The sequence below is a fragment of the Gossypium hirsutum genome, chromosome D06 (assembly GCF_007990345.1).
Source record: "Gossypium hirsutum isolate 1008001.06 chromosome D06, Gossypium_hirsutum_v2.1, whole genome shotgun sequence".
NCBI lineage: Eukaryota > Viridiplantae > Streptophyta > Magnoliopsida > Malvales > Malvaceae > Gossypium > Gossypium hirsutum.
The window spans coordinates 57,536,138-57,554,951 of NC_053442.1; the positions used below are offsets into that span (position 1 = coordinate 57,536,138).

Here is an 18,814-nt window from a genome sequence, read left to right on the forward strand (position 1 = left end):
ATGTTTTGATCACTATTTGATAGTGATTGACTTTTCATGAAGGAAGATATAATGGTAACACACTTATGATAAGATCATTGGACGAGCATTGAGTAGTTGCTTTCGTAATAGTATGTCGCTTGGGAGAGCTCGGTTACAACACTATAATGGAATGACTTTGTGAGTAAATAAGTTTATAATTAATAGGAGAAAAGACAGAACTTAATTATAAGTCATTTGAGCCTCAACTACATATGTCCAATCAGTCCCTCTATTAGCTTGTTGAAACTAGAAACGAATTGCGTGTTTAAATAGAAATGAATAGAAATGAGAAACATTCAGGAATGATTACGGTTTTCTCTGAAATGGAGAAATGGAATCATTTGAAAATGAATATAGGTTGCCAAAAATAGAAATGGAAATGAAAATAAAAATAAAAATGGAAATGATCCATTTGCAATCCTATATGGGTTACTCAAAAATGATCAGAAGAATGAGTTTATGTTTTTGGACTGTTTTGATGCACGAAAATGAAAGTAAACCATTTGGTCATAGTGAACATGTTGAGTTGTGAAATATTAAACATGTTTTCTCAAATTTTTACTAGGAGCAAAATTGTCAAAATTTTATTAAAGGTAAAATTGTCAAAATTTTGCTGGGGGTAAAATAGGGATGAAAAAATTGTTTTATATATAAATATTAAATTTTATTTTGTAAAATAGAAAAACTAAATCGAGTTGGATCACATTACAGAGCACTGGGTCAAAAAGGCCTAGAAAGTACTTATAATTTGACCCGATGTGAGAGAAGCCCAAAAAGTCTATCACGTAACAAGGTGGGATGATAAAAAACTAGTATTATTAACTAGGGTTGTTGCCCCCTACATCTTAGTTGAATTAGGATATTGTTTTTCTAGTAGAAATAAACTTCTACAACTTTATAAGGGTTCTACCTTCTACAACTATAATTCACAGATTTTTGAGAGATTGTTATTCTGCCAAAAAATAGAGAGAATTTATTCTCAACTATTACATATATTTTTTCGGAATAACAATCCTACCAGTTTTTATTAAGAAAAGAGAATTTTCATTTTCACCCCAAAAGGAGAGAACTTTTTCTAGTTTTGTGTTTCGATTCAATTGGTTTGAGCCCACACTAAAAGCAGTCCATGGTACGAGAATTACGAAGAAGATCGTTTGGTTGAAAACCGAGAACAACGAACGTCCACTAAGTCAAAAACACATATACGAATTCAGTTAAGGTTTATTGCTATAAATATCATAAACCAGATCGATTTTCACAATTTTAATTTTCTGCTATGCAAGAAAAATATTTTTAAACCGATATTTTTCCAACATGTTCAAGTGTATTAAATTGTATATTACACTAAAATTGACGCCTTTAGTGGAAGATTTAGATAGATGAGACCGAGAAGAGATTTCTAGTTAGGAGTAGCAAACAATATAATCATCATAGATTTATTAGCTTAGTTACTAATCCATGACTCATTCAACCATCATTTTAATCAATTTGCATTGTTTCTAGTAAAAAGGAAGAAAGTTAGTTTGGTATTTTTATTTGTTAATTTAGATATAGCTCAAATCTTATTTTATTTGAACTTGCACTAATAATTTCTGACTCGATTAGATTAGTAATTTCTTAACTTTTAAAACTTGATAAACACAATTACCAATTTGGAAATCCCTTGGGTTTGATCCTTGGAATACTCAAAGTGTTCCATTGTAACACTTATAAATATTACAATTGACCTGTCATAGTAAAGTCACTTTTAAATTATTAATTAGTATTGATTCTCAGTCTCGATGCACACACACCGGGGCACGGTCAATTCTCTGGGAGATGCTTGAATCACCTCATCAACTAGGCTAACTTCACCCAAAGCCATTTGAAATCAAACGGAAGATTGGTACCTATTATGAATGCTTCATACAGGATTTGCCCTAAATTGTGCTTAGATCTTCCAGATACAAGACATTTGTCCATTGGAGGCATTGTGTACAATGCTACATGTTCCAGCGTTATGTCACTTCGCCACATAGGAGATGAAACACATGGTCTCCAGTCTCTATTGTTCAATCAAACCATATAAGAATAAAGGAAGGTAAGTAACTCTCCTAATTTGGTTTGTGTGATAGATTAAGGAATGATTCTTTAGTTAGGCGAACCTATATTCATGTTACCACGAAGTCCAACTATAAGAAAATACTCAATTGTTGTTGCATTCTTGGCGATATGCCCTCATTTGCATCTTAATAAGTGGGCAGCCATTACAGTGCAATTAGAGATAATAATTTGGAGGTACCTAGCTATGTTAGGTTTAAGGTAAATGTGGAAGATTTGTTTTGGTTTTCCATGAATAACTAACAAAATTGATTGCCTATTTATAGGTTTCTAAAATCAAGGTTGCTACGATTTTTATGTGAAACTTGACACTTACATGTGTCAACTTTAATTTAAATTTCAGCTAGAATTTAATCAATTACATTGTCTTTTTTTAAAAAAAAAAATTGTTCACAACTCAAACCAACATATGTCGAGTTTAAGATTAAATGTTATCTATAATTATTTCAAAATTAAATTAATTTGTTATTGTTTGCTTCTCAAATATTTTACCAAAAACACAACACATATGAATGTCAAGATAAAATAATTATATCATAATAATTACCATGATTATAGGGTGCACAAAAAAATTAAAATGATTGACATGCACCATAAACTCACACACAGGAATATCATAATACCCTCTAAAAATTATATTCTAATAAATAACTACAATTCACTAAATAATAAAATCTATGATATAAAAGTCAGAAAAACCTCCATGAAATGGTCCAGTACTGCTCTATAGAAAAGCCTGAAAAGGGGGTTGAATTGTTTGTCTCGTATCATAGCTGTTTAATTTTGACATATAAGAATGTCACATGTGCCGTATTTTTATTAACCTTCTTAGTTTAGAATATCTCTTCGTCACTGATTCATAAAACCACTAAAGCGTCACCCAGTTTCAGTATTTGAGTTTACTCGTATTTTCTATGAAAAGAATTCCAATTGAAACTGTATAAATTTGCTAATTTTATGAATTTCCTCAATATTTTACCTTTTAATGACAAAAGTGTCATTCTCAATCACCAGCCTATCACTATACTTTTATAAAGCTAAGGTGCTAAGGTACATTTGTTGAATAACTCATAAATAATTTGATTTATGTTAGTTTAACAGGTTAACTAAATGAATATGTATAAAATTTTCAGATTTGTTTATTAAATGATCTATTTTATATTCAAATTCGATTTGAAAATTTGGAGCAAACAAAATAATTTTATTTATAACTTTTGAGTTGCAATCTTCAACGAAACTTTGATCCAAGAATTTATAGATTTGATCTAGGATAAATGTGCGCCACTTCAATGGTCATTGAAATTTAATCTTAAACACGGGTTTAGAGAGATGCATGTTTTAGAATTTGATTTGGTTTGGGTTCAAAGATTTTCTAGACTTGATTTTGAATAATTGAAGCCTGCTTACAAGGTTTGATCTTGAAAATGAGTGTGAAAAGAGTTTGAATCCAAAGAGTTTTTGAGATCTGATCTTAGATTGTTGAGTCAACTTCAAGACTTTTCTAGACTTCATAATGAATGAGTTTTATCTCATTTGTATTGATGTAATAGTATTGGTATAACCTTGATCCAAGAGTCTTCGAGACATGGTATTGGGATGATTCTTCTTCAATGGCCATTTGAACTTGACCTTGCAAATAGATTTAACATTCTTTCTATCAACAGAAAAGGATCGAAGCGCAACTTTCTTTAGAACTTATGTGACGTTCTTTAGAATAAATAAATGCTACATAAATTTGAATTTTTGAACGAACAGAAATTGAATACAAACAATCTCAAACAAATAGAAAGAGAGATTCATTGGTTAAATTGATTTATAAGCCTAGCAGTAACATTTAGAGGTGTTCATGAGTCAGGTTGAATCAGGCTTAAGCATGATATTAACATATTTTTATATTTGCCCAAGCACAGCTCGACCTAAAATATGGGCTTAAAATTTTACTCAAACCTATCCATATTTGTAAATGGTTAATCCAAATCTAATTTAAGCCCACCCATATTAAAAAAGTATTTATATTATTTTTAATTTAATATTTAATAATTTAAATAAATTTCATGTATTAAAATTTTATAAATAGGCAATATAACTTTTTTTTAGTATGTTTACATTATATTATAGTAATATTTAAGCTAAAAGGTCTTTAAAGACCCTAAAATTTTTCAAAAAACCAATTAAATTCTTATATTTTTTGGCAGTGAATTAAGTCCCTTTACTCAATTGAGAAAAAAAAATAACAAGCTTAATTGATTTTATTTTTAAAAAAAAATAGGGGGTTTAAAGACCCTCTAACTTATTATTTATTATTATAGATTTGATTTTTGTGTTAGAAATTATTTAATATATAAAAATAACATAGTATAATATAATATAAATTTAGTAAACGGGCTAAGCTCTATCCTTAAGTACTTAAGCATGAACCCAACTCACATTTTAAACGGACTTATTTTTTTATCTAAATCTATTTTTTGGAGTTAATAGTTTTTTATCTAAGCCTCCCAAATTTTGATAGCCTTTTAAGTTTGAACAGAATAACCCAATCCATAAATTAGTCTAACAACATTTTCAGGACATTTGATTCATAAAATATAAGACTTTCCTAATAATATTGTGAAAATGTGAAATTACATAGCATATAATCGAATATATTTGATGTAAGAATTTACTTGCTAATGAGATAAAATATACCCTAAAATTCTATTTTATTAAATTATCCTCGTAAAATTTGCATTTTATTTTTCGACACAGGAATTGAAACTTATTCTATTTTAGTTTACACATTAAATTAATTCCATCTTTTGAAAATATATAAACTAAAATTGTAGGAGATAAGCTAGGCTTCTCTTTTCATAAAAAGGAAAGAATAAAAAATAATTATTAAAACATTTATCAGTGATGGTCTAAGGAAAAATTTAAATAAAAAATGATAAAATTGTTATAAAAACAATAGTATTTCAAGCATAATATAATAGACTAAATGGTAATTTTTTTAATGAGTCAAATAAATAAATAATAAATATAGTAGAAATGTTACCAATTGACATTGACACATGCTCAAATGCATTTTATTCTCCTCTTTACAGGTGAAAAAAAGGTTATGGATAGTTGAAGGAAAAAAGAAAGTAAAATGAATTCAAGTGATTATAAATTAAGTCGTATCATCAACAGAATGAAAGATAAAAGCCAAGTAAAAGATGATATTAACATCATCTTACACTATCAAATCTTTAAACTATTCAAGGTATAGGAATGTATTTTCAGATAACTTCAAATATTGTAAACCAGACGCTACATTAATGTTTGTACAATTACGCTAACAGTAACCGCCAGTTACTTCGTGTAAGATAAACGGAGGTCTAAGCTATGATAGCGAAATGTATGTTTAGATTTTAGATGGATTGGTTTCTGAAACTTCAGGGGGCTCGCTCGTCATCCAGTAACAGCTTTCAGCCTCTATGAGACGCACCTCTCCGTAAAAAAGTACAGAAAATAACGTAATCTATAGTAACACATAGGGAGAACCACATAGAAGCTAAGTTTTCTCATCCTAGTCTACTCTGTTCTGCAAATAAATTGACTGCGATTTGTGAGGAAGAGGAGTATGGTCCATCTCATATGCTAAACTTTTCAATTTTATTACCTTGAAAAGTCATATTCCTTTAAATGTACATCCAAAAATATCAAACTTCAAGAGAACTGAATTACATCAAATCTCCTCCATTATATCCAAACTATTCTACCTATTGTAAAAGCAGTTGCTTCATAGAAGTTATTTCAGACCCTATATTATTAGATGAACTTGCTGCACATCGGTTCAGAGATAAAAAGAGGCCTTCGGTTGCATTAGTTACAGTGTGGGGCATTGACAATAGTGGCTCATTCATCAATAAAAACTAAAGGAAAACTGAAACAATTCAAACTCAATTCCAGGAACAAGTTCATGAAGCAATATTTAGTAGGAGGTTCTTAGAGCTTCAAAATCCATAGATAAGCTAATTTATGGTCCAAAAACCTCAACAAAATATAAAACAAGACCTTCACAAGTAAAACAAACTATATTAAGTTTGCCTTGCTATCTCTAGACATTGAAGCTTCTATGAAAGCAGTTTTTTTAATCGATACCTCTAAGCTTGAGCACCAAGTTCAAGGAGCAGTGTGTGGTTAACTGCATTAGAAGCTCGCCCAACAAATTGAATAGGACCTGATATCAAAATACAACAACGACAAAATTAAAGACAACTGGATTTAAAAAATACCGCATCCAATGACACAGAAAAAGAATGTGACATGTACAAAATTAGACACCAACCAGGACTAATGTAGCAGTTTTTACTGGCCCACTCCTCCCGCAAGGAAGCAAATTTCTTGAATGGTGCACCTGCATAATCATCACAACAAATAAATCATGGCATCATGATCTAGAATAGCATTTAATACACAAAATTTGCAAAACAACAAATGTGCTGAATCATACCATCCAATTCTACCATTGCCTTCTTGATAACAGGCTTGAATTTACCTGCAAAACATTTCAAAGTTAATGAAGTACTAGAATTACTGACAAGAAATGTAAAGAAAGAAACATGCATACGAGAAGGTGAAGATAATTTCATTACTATAATGTGGTTGATGTTTTTGTTCTAAATTACATTTTACACATTCAAAGCAGCCATGCAGATGCCACTAAATACATGATGAGGAAGTCAAGTGCACTCAAAGAGTTTCTTCACCAGCATAAAATAACAAAGGAAATAAGAAATGGAAGTTCTATAAGACAAAGTCAATTGATGTGATAGGCTGAAGAGTTAACAATACCATGCCTCCTCTCCACATCCATCATTGATGTAAGGGCAGTCCCTCCAACAGTCCATTCTTCAACTGGGGCACACAAATTTCCTACCTGTGGACATTACAATATGAAAAAACAAAACAATTAGTGCATTAAATTTAAAAGGGCAATTGAATATCAATATAACCCAAAAGGAAAAGGATAGGAAGGTGCAAGAAGACAGAAAAAGGGATCAAAACAAACTGATGATATCAATCCGGTTTTTCCACTGTGGAGGAGAGCACCAGCACCATAGCCCAAAGCATAGCAGTATGATGCATCAAAGTTAGTAGGCAAACCACACCTACCTTCATATCTGCAAATTATAAATCAGATAAGGAAAGATGTCACCAACATGAAACAAGTAATTGATTCCACAAGAATACACTTTATTGGTCTAGTCACTCAGCACTAAGGCTTAAACCTACAAAAAAACGACATTTCTTAACATGATTAGTACCCGAAGAAGTGTGACTGTCCTTTAAAATTGGCTTTATAAGAACCTTCCTGCTTCCTCTTTTCCAATTCGGTTTCAACCATTTGAATGAGCATTTTCTCTGTTTCTATTTTGGCAACCTAATAGCATATATAACAGAAATAAACATTGTGAATTTGGAAGCCACAAAAAACTACAGCAACAAAGACAAGCAGAGGAACATCCTTGCAAAGTAAATACCTGAACATTTCCATGGGGATCCCTTTCAAGCATCAATTGTTCTTGAATTGCTTGAGGTAAGAACTCAAAAAGCTTCAGAGATTGATCGGTAAGTTTCTTTTTCCATAGGCCATTTTCATCAACAACATCATGTGCCAGAATTTCATTAAGTTCAGCAATAAGCTGCTGGACCTGGAAGTACACAAAAGCATACATCTCAGTCAAGTAGTACACACAGATGTTTGTGAATAGCAAAGCAATAGATTTCCTAACTACAAAACCTTTGTGAGAACAATCTATTCAATCTGACAAAAGAGACCAGCTGATGACCAACAGTACCTCAGGAATGAAGTCAATAAGACCTTCAGGAATGAGAATAACTCCATAGTTATAACCAAGTTCAGCACGTTTGCAAATGACATCAACCATGTAGTCTGTTACGTTTTTAAGGGTCAGCTTCTTGGCAGCAACCTGCAACATGTAATCTGAATACCTTTGAATCTGTACAGAAAGCTTTTATAAAGCATCTACAGAGCCTGTTACTTTGGTGTTGTGCTGATGTTGGATATATGCCGATATTTTTTTCAAGTTTTCATATATTTTTGAAGAATTACCCTCGTACCCATATCCAAATATGTATTGGCTACATGTACTTAAGAAAAATGAAGAGTTGGAAAGCAACATAGCCCGTATAAACTATTACCAACCATTTTATCTTCAAGTAATCATTAGAAAACCTAAAACTTAACACACAAATAAAGAGCATACTTGATAATATACAAAAAGAATGTCCTAAAACAATCAAAACATAAACCTTCTTCAAACTTATTGCTTACAAGTACCAAAAACTGTCAGATACATAAGAATGGTTTATAGAATATCTCTTCTCCAATAAGAGTGGTCTAGGATGAATGATCTATAAAATACCTCTTCTCCAATAATAGTAATGTTAGGATGAGTCTGCAAAGCACACTCCAAAGTAATGTGTGAAGCTGCACGTCCCATGAGCCGTACAACTACAGAGACAGATGAATTGAACATTGTTACCAACATAAATAACAACAGTAGAGCAAGGGGCAGAGAGGTCATTTCAATCCTAATCTAATTTGAAAGGTAAACAGACACGTGTTTTAGTGGTATAAATGAACACTGATTAAAAAAGTAGTCAATCATTCATGAACATAGGTATGAACCCTTTCAAAAGGTTCATGAAATTTGAAAGCTTTAAGCACTCACAATGATAATATTTTCCAGTTGATCGTGCATCTATCATGACATTCCCAATCATTTCAGCATATATCTATAAGAAGATAAGCAAACATGAGTATATATCTAACGCAGTGGCATATACAACAAAAGGGTGTATAATAAATACTTGCACAAATGTTAAAATAAAGACCTATAAAATGTGAACGCAGAAGCCTTACTTTGCAAGCAGTATCAAACCCAAAACTTGTAGGAACCTCTTTGCATTTCAAATCACCATCGATGGTTTTTGGGCATCCAATCACTCGAGTTTTCAGATTTTTACTCCTAATTGGCAAATTGAAGAAGCAAGTAAAGTAATATGGTATACATACTTTCCATCAGCAACAATATATATCAACAATACAAAATTTCTCTGACTGTACCTGAAGTTTTCAGCAAGAAGGCAAGCATTTGTGTTTGAGTCATCCCCACCAATAACAACAAGCCCATCCAGATCAAGCTTTGCTGCTGTTTCTTCAGCTTGCTTGAACTGAAAATCGTACCAACTTTATTCAGCAATTATTAGTTGATAAAAACTCAATAAGTAGAATGAAATACAGATGTAACCTTACCTGCTCAGGAGTTTCAATCTTGTCTCTCCCACTACAGATCATATCAAAGCCACCCTGGTTAGAATAAGTAAACACAATTGTTAGGATCTTTGCTTTACCGGTCAGTGCATATGTTGTAATGTATAGACGCAAAGTTAAAATTAATAATAATATGCATAGTTAACAGACAACAAAACCTTACTAATATGGAAATAACACAGCCTATAATGCAGGTGGCATGAAACACTGCCATGCTTCTCTTTCACACTGTTTAAATTGTTCTTACCAACAAGAGGAACATTAAGCAGAAGCTACTTTATCATATACTCGCACCAACTTTTCACATGATAATAATGTAGAAATTTCAAAATCATCAAAATTCCCAAAAGCCATAGTTACTACCAAACACTATTAATATTTAAGCACGCGCTGCTAAAATTCAAAAAGGATCTTAAGGCTTCATTTGGTTACTATTTTCTTTTGCTTCCTGACACTAACATTTCTGTAAATACTAGCAAATAATACCTGATTTCTGTAAGGGTAAATATAATCTGCAGTCAATTCTACGTATTTTCCCTTCATGATCCCAGCAGGACCACCCTTAAAACCATACAAAGTGCTACCTGGAGCACGCTCCTGCAAGTAATCTTTCATTCCAAAGGGAAAAAATTTTATTTCCATTAGCACAAGTATCGTAATTCTAAAGTAACATGCAATGTTATTTAAACGATGTAATTGAGAAAAAAAAGACTAACCGAAAATTCCGCAAATCACATTGTGACCTCCAGGTGCCTGCCCTCCAGACAAAACGACGCCGATCTTTAGCTTCTGATCAGATCCAATATTGTCTACTCCGTTCGGCACCAGCATAGACGAGGGTTGCCCGAACATATTCGGAAACAGCTTTGCGATCTCATCTGCCAAGAAACAAATCTGCCAGTTCAGTGAACTGAGCTATATACTATTGTTTTACTTGCATGATTATGCAGATAAATTACAAAAAGAAAAAAAGAAACTAGATCGAAAATGAAAAAGATGAATAAAGAAGTGAAGAGAGAAGAACCAGGGTTGCCGGCGGCGGAACTAGCGGGACCATCGACAATTTTGAAGGGGCTTCTGAGAACAGAAGGTACAGGAAGAGCGTGGTCGATACGACTCGTTTGGACCTCGCTGTAAACGGAGGCGAGACGTCCTGCGAACGGAGTCGTTTTAACGGCGGCCACACCGCCGTTAGTTACAAAAGAGGGAGCCATCTCTTTTTTACTTAGTAAATTTTTTTTGGTGGTTATACCTAACTCAGTCCTATCAGTTGCGAGTCGACTAGTGAGTAGTGATTCAAGCGTGGCGTGGATCTATCAGATTTGTCCTGAGTCGCTTTTAAGTCAAAAAAGAAGGGTAGTAGTGTCATTTCAGGTTACATATTTGGGCTCTTGGGAGACTCCGCCCCTGAAAAGGTATCTGTTTGCCCATTGAAATCGGTGGTATTTTAGGAATTTACCAGCGAAACGACAAAGAATCAAATACTTTCAGGATCCAGTAACGGATGAAATCATAGCAGAAAGGAGGCAGAGGCACGATAAACATGAGTAATACGATGACCCATATGTTAAATAATTTAAGTAATATATAATAAATTAAATATGTGAAAATTTAATTAAACCATCCTCAAATTTTCCAATTTTCTGCCTGCATTCAAATATTTAAATCTATTTTTTACTGAGCAAAGTCAATTTGATTATTCATTAATAAATAATGAATATTTAATTATTAATATATGCAATGTGAATAGTAATTAAAATATCTAAAATAAATATGATATTTGCAAATATTGAATATCCGTTACCTATTATCATCTCTAATCAAAACACGAAAAATATTAAAACTCATTACAGAAAAAAGTTTATATACGAGAGAGAACCACCCATTTGTTTTACATACTTTTGTAATTATTTATATGATTAATATTTTAACGATTCAATTCTGATATTTCATGGTCTATTTATATAGATTATACATGTCAAATTTGATGTATTTGCTTTATGTAAAACAAATTCAATCGTTGAATGTATATTAATATATAGAGCATTTTAGATCGATATGATAAAAATATCGGGTCAATTCAAAAAATTTACATACATGATAAATATAATTATATTAATAAATCATTAAAATATTAATCCTATAAATAATTATAGAAATATATAAAATTATTTTAATTTTTACACCCTCTAAGTTAATTATAGTAAAAAGAATCTTTAAAAATATACCATGAAGATATGAATACTAGAACTATGATATGGAGATGGAGTGTAGCCTCGAATAACCTAACTTTTTTGGTTAGGTGGGAAATGGGAAAGCATATTCTCATATTCCTTTTTCAATTTTTTTTTTTTTTGTGTGTGTGTTTTGTTTTGCTTCAAATTTTCTCATATTTCATTATACAAGTGTTTGCTTGTTCATAAATATTCACTGGAATCATCCTAAAATATCTACAAATACGAAATGGAGTCCGGCCCAACAGATTGGGTCTTACCTGTAATTGTTGAGTTCGGTATTGGGTTAGGAGGGTGTGATCTAAAACCAAAAGAAAGTGCAAATTGGAGTCCCCAAACCCCACTGCTATGCCCATCTCCACCTAAAAGGATGTGGCTTTTTCTGCTTAAGGTGTCTGCTATCCCCATTTAACCATAAAATATGATTAGCAAAGCAATCTCAGTGCACGCAAGATCGAATGATTTACTAAATCAAACCTAAATGATAGTATTTTTAGTGACAAATTGGAACCAGAAATGTCCCCAAGTGCTCAAATCTGAAAAGTTTTACGTATAGGGCGTAGGGCTACACCCTCTAACTCAAAGAATAACATATTGCTCCACCTTTCTGTCATTACCAGGTGCTTTCATCTTCTACACACTTGCAAGATTTTTGTTTTTCGCAAAAAGCCCTCACACTTTTTTTAAAAAAGTAATTGAGTTTTTGTTTTTTTTACTCATTTGGGTACTTAAACTTTCAAAATGTATTAAAAAAGGCCTTCAAACCTTTTCCAGAAAAACAATTAAGCCCCTACTTATTTTTTACTTAATTGGGTACTTGAACTTTCAAAATGTATTAAAAAGACTCTTAAACTTTTTCAAAAAGTACAATTAAGACCCTGCTTTTATTAAAAATTATAAAAATTTAAATCAATATTATTAAATTTTAATTAAAAAATTCAAATATTAAAAATTAGAAAAAAAATATAAAAATCATAAAAAAAATTATAAAACATATAGAAATATAAAAAAATTATAAAATTTTATAAAGTCGTAAAAATTATATATATAATGTAAAGAAATATAAATTTCGTGAAAAAATTTATAAAAAAATTTATTGTACAAAAAGAAGCATTTTATAATTTTTCTATAACTTTTATTGATTTTTACTTCTTCTTTTTTATCATCTTTCATACATGTCACACTGTGTTGCACCATGTGATGACTTTAATTGAAAAAAATTAGGGGTCATTAATTTTTTTATGATTTTTATAAAAATTTTCAATTTTTTATTTTTTATGATTTTTATAAAAAATTGTAATTTTTAATAAATTGTAATTTTTTATATTTTTATTAAAATTTAATAATTTTTCTAAAATTGATTATTATTTTATTATTTTATAATTTTTTTTCTAATTATTAATAAGAGCAGGGGATTAATTGCTTGTTTTAAAATTTTGAGGGTCTTTTTGATGCATTTTAAAAGTTTAAGTACTCAATTGAGTGAAAAAAAGCAAGAGCTTAATTTTTTTTTGAAGAAGTTTGAGGACCTTTTTGATATATTTTGAAAGTTCAAATGCTCAATTAAGTGGAAAAAAAAAAGAGAGGGACTTAATTAGTTTTTTTTTTTAAGTTTTAGGATTTTTTAACACCTTTAAACATTTTTTCGTGGGCCATGTTTGGTTGGGTGTATTAGCATAGCCATTACACCTCTATTTCGTGGGCCTCACTTAATTCCCCTTTAATCCTTTGTTAATTCCCCTTTAATCCTTTGTTTGGTTCAGTGTATTGCTAATACGGGTCTATTACATTACATACCTAATCCCAAAAATCCACCGATTTCTAATCTCTTCCTTTTGCTCAGTTTAGGTGCTGCTTCAGTTTTATACCCTGTTTTATCCTCCCGATCGACCCCTTTCCGTCTTCTGTTCCTTCCTTCTAGCTTGGGGTTTCTACCGATTTGCTCCCTCTGTCTCTCAACCTTTTCTTTTCTTTTTCTTTACAAGACAATTTATGCTTGTCCTTCTCAACCTTTTCTTTTCTTTTTCTCTCTGTCACTCTTTCGCTTGCTCTCAGTTGGTGGGTTTCCAAGCTACTGCAACTGAAAGGTAAACTGGTTTCTAACTCTCTTTTGCTCTCAAACTGCAGCTACGGTCATGGTCTGCATGAGTTTGTTGTTTTAGTTTATAACATGCAGGAAGAGGAAATCAACATGTGTTCCAAAAATAAAAGCCTAGAAAGAGATGCTAGAATCGTTTTAGTTAGATCTCTAAGAAGCAACAGTTATCCACTTTTAGTTCTTCATCATTTTTCTTTTTTCGATAGCATAAAATATCCCATAATATCCTGATCAACAAATTCCATATGCCAGGTAAGGGACTATGAATTACCTTAACTTCTCGCTGCCCAGGCCCAGGCGCGGGCGGCAGCCTTTGGTCTCTATTTTCATTTTATTTTTCCAGCATGTTTCACACAGACGACAGCACTTCTTTGAGAAGCACCTTATAATCTGTTTTTTGGTTTCACTTCAAAATCCCTTTTAGAAGTGTTTTGGACGTCAAAAAGAACTTTTTGGAGAGTAAAAAAGTAACTTCAGAAGCACCTTATAATCTGTTTTCTGGCTGCAGCTATTTCTGTGATATGTTTTCAGTTAGAGGAAAAGAACATTCAATATAATCTGATGATTTCTGATTCTGGCAAAAAGAGTTTTTTGTTTCTTCAGGTAAGTAAGTTTGTTCATAGCTTGTAGATCTATCTCCTACTGCTGAAACTTGATATCTCATTAGTTTTATTGCACGCACGCACACACATTTCATTTGCTTTGTTGAGGCATTTGCTGTGTTGCAATATATGAAGGAAAACGTGAGTACCCTGTTACATTCGTTTGCTTGCCTTGAAGTTATTGGTACTATTCTTTTAGGTCATAATTATGACACTATTATCTGGTTCAATTTATATACAAGGTGTGAAACCAGACGTTGTCACATATACCACACTTATGAAAGCTCTTATCCTTGTTGACAAGTTTCATAAGGTATAACATGTCCTTCCTGTTATGAGAACGAGATAATAGCCCTTTGCTTTTCTGCATCACATATAATATTTTCTTTGCCTTTGTATAGATAGCCATTTGGATCAGTTGCATGCTAGCTTTGCTTTTTGCTGTTTTGTATTCTTTCTCCGTATATGACTATGTTGAGTCATTTGATTATAGTTATTGGAGATTTGAATCGCGGTTGTAAGTCACCATCTATTGAAACAACTATAAACTTGCATCTTGCAGAGATCTAACTATCCCTCACCCCTCCCCTCTCTTCTTTAAAAAAAAGTAGGGTTAATATGAGATGTATGCTTATTTTTGTTACAGAGTTGTGATTGACAACAATGCTTGTGAGGATGCCACTGTTATCCAGGTAAGCTTCTTGCCTCTGCCTTTGCTGTAATTAGGTTATCTTATGTGGCTAATTAGTTCCTTAGATCTCTGTTTATCAACATATCTATAATGGTTTAAATATGAATTTTGCTAGTTAGGTTGACAGTGTCAACAAACATGGGATTCTCCTGGAAGTTGTCCAAGTGCTTACAGATATGAATCTTACAATAACAAAGGCATACATATCATCTGATGGAGGATGGTTTATGGATGGTAAGGGTTTTTTTTCTTAAAACCTGCTTGAATTGTATGTTAAATCCCCGGGTTAACTAGTTACTTGTATGTTTCAGTCTTTAATGTTGTTGACAATGATGGCAACAAAATCAGAGATAAGGAAGTTATGGACTATATTCAGAGTGTAAGAACTTACCTCATCCTTATTGTTCAAAGTCAAATAATCTAGTTTTCCTGTCCACTAAAAAACGTTGAAAGATCAAACAGATTTGTGGTATTGGTTTGATCAATTCTGCTTCTGCATCAGTTGCTCTTAACGTAATGCATTACATGCATCATCTATTTACAATTGTAACATCTATGTTTTGTTATTTAAAGATACTCTGTGTGGTTTGGATTAAGGTCCCAGCTGTATATGAAGAGATGATTTTGTCTGGTTGCACTCTTGATAGGAAAGCTAGGGCAATGTTGCAGTCTGCTCTGAGATACATGAAGCATGTAGTGAAGTCATTGTTGACAATCCATAATCCATATGGCTAAAGCAAGTCATGACTGAACAAATTGTTGTTTGAGTTATCAGTTTGAGGTTAGTAGACATGATCTTTTGATGTATGAACATTTTGTATAATTCCATCGTGAAAATAAGCTTGTTTTCTGCTCACAAGTTACTTCGTTTAAAATAACCTACAATAAAGTGTTCTTTAGTTGAGAAGTATGGACCTGTACATTTTTATTAAGTATTTTTAGAAAACTGATGTCAAATTAGAGGATTCAATATTGTTGAAAACTTATTGATGGATTAATTTTAATCCATCCAACAAAAAACTTGTGTAGCCTCTCATGCCATCTCAGCCTGGGAATATGGGGGCTACTTGTTGTTCAGGAATAGGTACCAATTTGATCAAGTTACTGAGGATGCCATGGTTAATAGACTGAGCAGTTTCTCCCTTGACGATAACAACTTTGAAGCGGTGAAGCAGCTTTGTTGCAACATTGCCAGTAAATTTGATGTTTGATCTAAAAGTTTTTAAATGCATGTTTATATATTTTGGAATTATGTTGCCACTGGAATCTTGTTTTTCTCCTATTGCCTATTGGGAACTGAGGCTTGTAATAGGGGGTTGACTTGTTTGTTTATGAGGATGACTGGATCAAATGCTATATTTGGAAGTTGTTTTGCTGATCAGAATGGCTTTTATTTTGCTGATAAATGGAGAAATCAGTTAAAGTATTTGAAGGATATAAGAAAAGAGCTTTACATTACTACTTGTTCAATATCATTAATATAGCATTTGGAAAAGCTTGCACGAAACTAATTCGCAACCTTGATTTCAAAGTAATGTTGTATTTTATCACACTAAATTTATCTTTATTCATTCTAAATATATGAATTATTTATATGTTAATTTATCTTATATATCATTTACTATTATTTTATTTATAATATTTTAATTGTATACTATAAATTATTAGCATTTTAATCGTATACTATAAATTCGTCATTACTATATTTATCTCTATGCTATTAATTAGTCACGAAATATTAATTATACATCATATATTATTAAGGTTATAGTTACACGAGAGTTCGTTGATTTTTGCTAGGTAAATACACATTCAAACTTTAGATTAAATTATATATTTTTATTAAATTATATTTAATAATAATTATTTTAAATTATATTTTATAGTATTATATATTATGATTTTAGTAAATTCATATAAGAATATATTTAATATTAAGAATTTTATTAAATTATATTTAATAATAATTATGTTAAATTATATTTTATAGTATTATATATTATGATTTTAGTAATTTAATATTAAGAATATCTAATATTAAGAATTTTATTAAATTATATATTTTTATTAAATTATATTTAATAATAATTATGTTAAAATATGATTAAATTATTTATTACTGATATTAATAATCTTATTAAAATTTAATAACAATAATCATTTATCTAAACAAATTTCTGCTAAGGGTATTCTAGTCATTTTAGCTTTTTTTCTTATGCTATTACACCTCCATTCCATTCAACCAAACATAAGAATACTATTACGCCTCTATTCCATTACAGCGAACCAAACGTGCCCTAAGTGTTCCGTATATATAAACTCTCAAATATTTTCTTGTTATTTATTAATTTAAATTATGTTAATTAAAAACATTATTAATGATGGTTATGATGTAACTAAAATGTACATGTTGTGAAGAAGCATAAACTGTATGAATGCAAGACGTTTTTTTTATGAGAAAACATGCATATGCATGCCTATATATACAAAAGTTGTGAAGAAATTCCTATGCTCGACGATTTGTAGAAACATATATCAACTAAGTGAATTGTTTAAGAGTATAAAAGAATCGATACACATAAAAATAAACACAATGGTTGAAAATTAAATTTCTCTTCCACTTTTAATTAATTTTCCATGTTTTAATATTTTTGAGCATATTTATATTTTACATAAAATATTTAGAGATATTTAATATTGTTTATAGATTTTCTACCATGTATGCCATATGATTTTATCCCTTGATATTGTTATTTTGCTAGAGCCCTTTTGGTATTTTTCTTAAAATATCATTATCTTTAATAGCATTAATGATGGTTTGAAGGATCACTTTCGCCACCAAGAAATCGGTTTGGTTTAATTTAAGTAAGTTCATTGTTTTTGTATCATGTCTAAGAGATAGTTTAATAATGCTTTTCAACCAAGAGATCGGTTCGGTTCAATTCGATTAAGTATGTTTTTTTTTGTATCATGTCTAAGAGTTGGTTTAGCAATGCTTTTTAAAAGTGTTTTTGGGTCAAAAAGCACTTTTGAACAAAAGTTCAAATTTTCAATTAGGTTGGATTGACCCAATTAAAGGTTGAAGATGAAGAAAATGAAATTTCCCCATTTAATGCATCAGGTTTTTATATTTATATGATTAATTAGGATGAAATATTATATTTTTTTAATCTACCCACAGGAGTTAAGAACAGGAATATAATATAATAATTTCATTATTAAGTTTAAATACGACTCTTTAAATAGGAATTAGCCCTACTCAGTTTTTACTTGTTTTAGGATTCATATTTTTGCAGCATTATTTACATTTTATACATTGGTATAATATGATGTATGATTATTTACCTTAATATTTTTATAATTTGTTTTATGCAATAATGTGACCTCTGAATTTTTTTTATATCAAAATGTGACATACTCGATTTAAACGGTGATAGCTATAAAATTTGGAAGGAGAGAATTATTTTTCATTTAGGGTGGATGGACATTGATTACGCTATTCGTAAAGATGAACCACCAACACCTGTTGCTATTAGCTCTCAAGCTGAAATTGCTCTTTATGAACTATGGGAGCGATCTAATTGCCTTAGTATGATGTTCACAAAGACAAAAATTTATGATAGTATACGTAGTTCAGTTGGAAAACATAAAAATGTCAAAGAGTTATTGAAGGTCATTGACAAACAATTTGTTTAACGAACCAATTTTCAGTGGTATCAGAAAATGTGATTTCAGAATCTCATTTTCATA

At 31.0% G+C, this 18,814-nt stretch overlaps 2 protein-coding genes across 23 annotated transcripts; one reads left to right on the plus strand and one right to left on the minus strand.

The window, feature by feature from the left end:
• Positions 1-5,980: 5,980 nt before the first annotated feature.
• On the minus strand, positions 5,981-10,785 carry LOC107910055 (pyrophosphate--fructose 6-phosphate 1-phosphotransferase subunit beta). Its single transcript, XM_016837799.2, has 16 exons — positions 10,464-10,785; positions 10,156-10,317; positions 9,926-10,047; positions 9,422-9,475; positions 9,233-9,339; positions 9,029-9,134; positions 8,838-8,901; positions 8,529-8,617; positions 7,941-8,072; positions 7,623-7,793; positions 7,407-7,522; positions 7,151-7,262; positions 6,934-7,018; positions 6,593-6,637; positions 6,428-6,496; positions 5,981-6,319 (listed from the first exon to the last, which is right to left on the minus strand). The coding sequence occupies exons 1-16, from the start codon at positions 10,651-10,653 to the stop codon at positions 6,243-6,245; spliced, it is 1,701 nt and encodes a 566-aa protein (XP_016693288.2). The 5' UTR covers positions 10,654-10,785; the 3' UTR covers positions 5,981-6,242.
• Positions 10,786-13,430: 2,645 nt separating this feature from the next.
• On the plus strand, positions 13,431-16,420 carry LOC107910056 (ACT domain-containing protein ACR6). 22 transcript variants are annotated; one of them, XR_001687453.2, is made up of 9 exons: positions 13,461-13,760; positions 14,280-14,374; positions 14,509-14,514; positions 14,616-14,686; positions 15,020-15,065; positions 15,184-15,298; positions 15,376-15,443; positions 15,712-15,845; positions 16,094-16,420. XR_001687453.2 is itself a non-coding variant. In XM_016837801.2 (6 exons), the coding sequence occupies exons 1-5, from the start codon at positions 13,666-13,668 to the stop codon at positions 15,797-15,799; spliced, it is 462 nt and encodes a 153-aa protein (XP_016693290.1). In that variant the 5' UTR covers positions 13,459-13,665; the 3' UTR covers positions 15,800-15,845; positions 16,112-16,420. The 22 variants fall into 22 exon arrangements, 4 of the variants coding, with proteins under 4 accessions (XP_016693290.1, XP_016693289.1, XP_016693292.1 ...); XR_005915011.1 differs by having other exon boundaries at positions 13,456-13,760; positions 14,280-14,514; positions 15,180-15,298; XR_005915010.1 differs by having other exon boundaries at positions 13,458-13,760; positions 14,280-14,514.
• The last annotated feature ends 2,394 nt before the right edge of the window (positions 16,421-18,814 follow it).